Source organism: Opisthorchis viverrini (assembly GCF_000715545.1).
Source record: "Opisthorchis viverrini unplaced genomic scaffold opera_v5_21, whole genome shotgun sequence".
NCBI classification, from domain to species: Eukaryota; Metazoa; Platyhelminthes; class Trematoda; order Opisthorchiida; family Opisthorchiidae; genus Opisthorchis; species Opisthorchis viverrini.
The window spans coordinates 104998-109891 of NW_008751677.1; the positions used below are offsets into that span (position 1 = coordinate 104998).

The 4894-nt window shown below is 45.9% G+C and overlaps 1 protein-coding gene across 1 annotated transcript in view; it reads left to right on the forward strand.

Moving 5' to 3' along the window:
* Nucleotides 1-3576: 3576 nt before the first annotated feature.
* T265_12884 (hypothetical protein) overlaps nt 3577-4894 on the forward strand; it is a gene marked incomplete at both ends in the record, with an annotated part of 38765 nt that continues 37447 nt past the window's right edge. Inside the window, one exon of the mRNA XM_009166059.1 lies at nt 3577-3892. Within this exon, the coding sequence (XP_009164323.1) occupies nt 3578-3892 (315 nt within the window). The remainder of the gene's footprint in view (nt 3893-4894) is intronic.

Genomic DNA, 4894 nt, shown 5'->3' on the forward strand with positions numbered 1-4894 from the left:
TGTCTACTACCTCAATCGGTTCATCGAGCCCACCCAGTCTTGCAGTAGCACTTTACACTCTGCAGGTGTGAAGCGCATACCAAACCGCGAGGCAGAATTATTTAGATTATTTAGTATTGTTTACATTGCCGTGGGGTCAGATCCTAGAAGAGCTATGTCGTCTGCGTACTCGATGTCTGTGAGCGGATGCCCAGGGAGCACTTCGACTCCACAGGCGTTAGTGGCTGGTAGTGAGCCTTCCATGGTCGTATCAGTGACGAAGTTGAAGAGGAAAGGTGAAAGAGGACAGCCCTGTCGGACACCACTTGATGTGGTGAATTCAGGAGAAAGATTCCCGTAGACCTTTACACGGCCGCGGGAGTTGGCTTACATCGCCTTATTGAGGTTCAAGAATAAATTGGGGACAACTTTGCTCCACAGACAGCACTGAACTCTTTGGTTTTATTAGTATTTCGGTCGTATTGAATAATGCGCTGGCGGTCACGGTCAACCTTTGGGCGATCGGAGTGTTCGGTTTTTGGGGCCGACCTTTTCTAACCCGTCTTTCCTCGGGAGAAGGTAGCATCCCTGCTACCATAAATATGGACATAGCGGTTGCCTGAGGAAAATGCCTTACTGCCCTCTTACCCCTTGTCGCAGAGGGGACTCGCTGTCCTTCGTCTGACTGCTCCACTTTGGCCTTCCTGGATGATTGAATCTTAAGGAACTGAGTTCGAGCCAGTACAGTCCGCAGGATCATTGCAGCACAGAAGCCCGACCACCGCGACAAGGTGACAGCTTTTGGTCCACGCGTTGAGAGCAGTGGTTCAATCAATTCATCCGCGTCAAACGGCTTTCTTTCTTCCGTATGGCATGGAGTGACAGCCACCAGTGAAGGCGATAGCCTTGATACAAGGTCATATTTAATGTGTGACAGCTGTATCTGGGTCACTAACATTGGCTTGTTCTTGTTCCACGGTCCTCATCCGGGAGACAGCATTTACGAATGTGACTGGGTTGACTGGTAAGGGATTTCATTCCTCGTTACGTCCCCGGGTCGTCTCTATCCGACACAAGGCTGGGCTCTACTAGGCAAACGGTCCTCTGGCATACGAAGTACATGGCATAACCAGCGTGAGCTGTAAAGTTGTGTTTGACGGGGGATCGAGTGCAGTGACAATCAGAATGAGATTGGAAAAATTTTGAGGGCTTGGAAGCTGGGCTTTATTCATCCAGAACTTTGACACAGCTGAAAACGAAAAAAAGTGATTTAACAATGAACGATGAAACGTTTGAAAAATAGAGCAAATACACAACAGGAGTATGACCAACTGATCTGTCGTGGGAGAATGGACTTTCCAGAAAAGTCACTTCAGTATTATAAATCTGATATCCCCACAAGACCCACGCAATGCTTCATAGGCACCGACAATTAAGCACATAGGCTGTGAAAATCTTCTACACGCATCGGCCACGTCTCTCATCCATAACATGGGACAGATAGGCCCGCGGCACTGTACGCTCCACCCTTGACAGTCAAACTGATGTCATGTCAGCGCCACAAACTTCGGAGGTTAGAAAATGCTACCAATTCGGGAGTTGATTTCGCCTTTTCACAGTCCGCCGCCAGGTGAACGGACTTATCTACCACATTGATCGGTTCACGTGCAAGCATGAGGTTTAAGTTTGGCCTTAACCCACTTTTGTAGCAGCGCTTTAAACTTTGCAAGTGCGAAGTGCATGCTAGACTGTGCAGCAGGAGTATTCAGGTTATTTAAAAGAATCCAGAGGGTCTGGTCCAAGTAAAGCAATGTCACCGGTGTTCACGAGCGAACTTCCTGGAGGTATTTCGATACCCAAGGTTTTAGAGGTGGCTGGAGGAGACTCAAGGAGGTTGGAAAGAAAGGACGACACAGGATGCCCACGTCTGAGATCACTGGATGTGATGAACTCAAGATAGAATTTGTACCAGGCACTCATCCATAGCATCCACTACAGAGTTCACGAGAGATGGTGGAGCATCAGTGCTGAACGCCATTACACTCTTCATGATGATGGGTTCATGTATAACATAAGGTTGACGAAAACTCGGGGATCGTGTCTACCTGATCAGTCGCAAGAGGGACAAAATCTGTCATAGGCTGTCGAAGAATTTCCGCAACCTTTTGAATAGTGTATTACGGGTGGGCAATTTATTGCAATGCCTCGAATGTCGCACCATCTGAAACACGAGGTGACCTGGTGCACCACATTCAGTTGAAGCGGATCGTTATAAGCTAAAGATTCAGCTGGATTTAATAGAGTCTTCTGTCAAAACCACACTCACGTGCAAATGAGAGTATTTGTCATATTTTGCCATCATCTAAACAGACAAGCTGCAAGATTTTTGGCTTCCCATGAAGACTTACTTCCTACGTTTCCTCAACTTCTTGTATCCAGGAAAACTCTTGATCAACACACTGGCTCCTCTTCCCTCCAGCTTTGATAGTACGTCGATATGTATTTTATTCACCATCAATGCTTCCAGTTTTCAGTTTGTTTTACATTCTGACCGGCATGCAGTTTTAATTGTAGTACACTGCAGGCAGAAAGTGTGGTTGTGTGAACTGCGTTGTAATGGAAATTCATTTCTGCACAGGAATTAGCTCGAAGTCATCGCAGGTGGTTTCGGCGTGGTTGATTTACTTCGGGATTCTTGCTAAACAAGGTGGGCGGATTTTGCGTATCTCCAAGAAGCGCGAGGCAATGCGCTGACGGACAAATGTATGATCCGAGCCAATGTGGGTGTTTAGAAAAGAGCACCGTTTTTAGGTGCTCCGTGCCTTGGAGTGGTTCATGTATGGATTCCGTTTCGGAAGTCAATACAGCTCGGAAGCAGTCTGTAGCCAGCACAGTTGCCACATGCCTATATTTCCCTCGGTGCCATATCCAGCCAATGCAACCACCAAGGAGAGTCTCAACAGCACTGCGCTTTCGTGATCCCAGTAACCACAACTATATTTGACCTTTCAGCTTTAGCTAGTGAAGCTCTCGGAGGCAGGGGGAGAAGAGCTAAGAAATAAAAAAGGAAAGAATCGAGGTGCCAACGGTGATTTATTTGTTTATCCGCCCACTTATATGCAGTAGACCAGGCGGTGCGGCTGGTAGCACCATTCAGTGGTGTGTTTGACCTGGAATTATTTATCTGTGCCTGTGATCACTGGGTGAGCTGGGTTCAGATGGACGATTAGGGTCCCGAACCAAAACTTTTGACAGGAAGGCCTGACGGTAGGCCAGCGATAGTTGGCTTACTATCAAAGTGGTTTGCTTTTTTAACAGCAAGTGGTTGCATATGTTCCAGCCTTCAACATGGAGAGCCAGGAAACCGTTTGTGATATTTCCTAACCAGTCTTGTTTCAGAGACATTCAGTGTCACATCAATACCCCCTATTCCTCATTGTAGCTCAGTGGGCGACAGAAATGCTGAAATAGTAAGGCACACTCCATGATAGAATCTGAGCACCGATATTCTCTTTCACTTTGCCCATATCTTTGTTGCCTTATCGCTCTGCATGCCTTGTACCCGACCAAACATCGCTGTCTCTTTTCAGTTTACAGCAATGGAGCAGAATCCAACCAGTCAATTTCCAATGCGGGATCCCGTACGAGTTTGGGTCGATGGTTGGTATGTTCTTTTCACATTCATCAAAACATCCCGTTCCAAGTTTTGATCTTACCCATTTTGGACATGCAAACGCACTACGTCAGGCCAAGGGACTCGGTGATCAGCTTGTTGTTGGCGTGCACTCCGATGGTTTGCTCATTAAAAAAAACTACCTCTGTTTTAGACGAGATAAAATTACATAAAGGTCCTCCTGTCTTCTCTGAACAAGAACGTTACCGGTTGATTGGAGCTATTAAATGGGTTGATCAAGTAAGTATTCAGCTATTCAGCCATATATATATATATATATATATATATATATATACAACGAACTCATAACGGAACTTCAAGGTCCGTTTCCACTGTAGGCTAAAATGGTCACACTTCCGCGAAATCTCGTTGATTTAGGAATGGATTGTGTGAGCTTATTAGTCGTTTTGGAATCAATAAACAATTCTCCTCACAAGCTATCCCATGCTCGCTTGATCTGCCTGATTAATCGTTTCCAAGTTTCCCGATGTCATGGACCTCGTCCACGGTTTACTAGTGAACGTCAGTTCTTTGATTCACTTCTTAGTCGTGTACACCGATAAACTGCACGGTCGGGATAGCTAACGTGGTGAAACTAACCTAAATTGTCCAGTATTTTTGCGGTTTTGGTTCGCCTGAATAAACGAGTTGTCTTCATCGTGAGGAGTGATCGATTGAACAAACAGGAACCTGAAGTTATTTGCCAATGTCACAGCATGGACAATCAGGATTTGCTCCCAGTTCAACTGTTTAATCTAAAAGTTAGGTTATAAAATCAGCCGATGTGCAGCTTTGAAGGACGTACCTCTGGGAGTCGTCGGTCGTAATTGGGACAAAACACGCACCAGTATTGGTACAGCAGGGAACTAGGCATGTGGTGTTTCTTTTGAAATACCAAATAAGCACAAAACTATGGAAAAATCTCTATCGCTGCTCGATGCGAGACTTCGTGTTCTTTCAAGCACTGAGCATAATACGAGCGAACTAGCTGTTGTAGGTCAGCTGAAGCGTATTGTGCGTACAGACAGAAAAGCCTGAAAGAACCAAACGGCTAGGAATGCCATGAAACTTTGCCACCCAATACGCAAAACGGCACTAAAAAACAACTCCGAGTGAGGTCAGGGAGGATAGTGTAACATGCACCAAGAACCACACTGTCTTTACCGCAAGACTGGATATTTTGACCGTCTGTCTCTGTACCTACTTCATTCATTCGATGCCCTCAACTCTAATCGTGCTCTA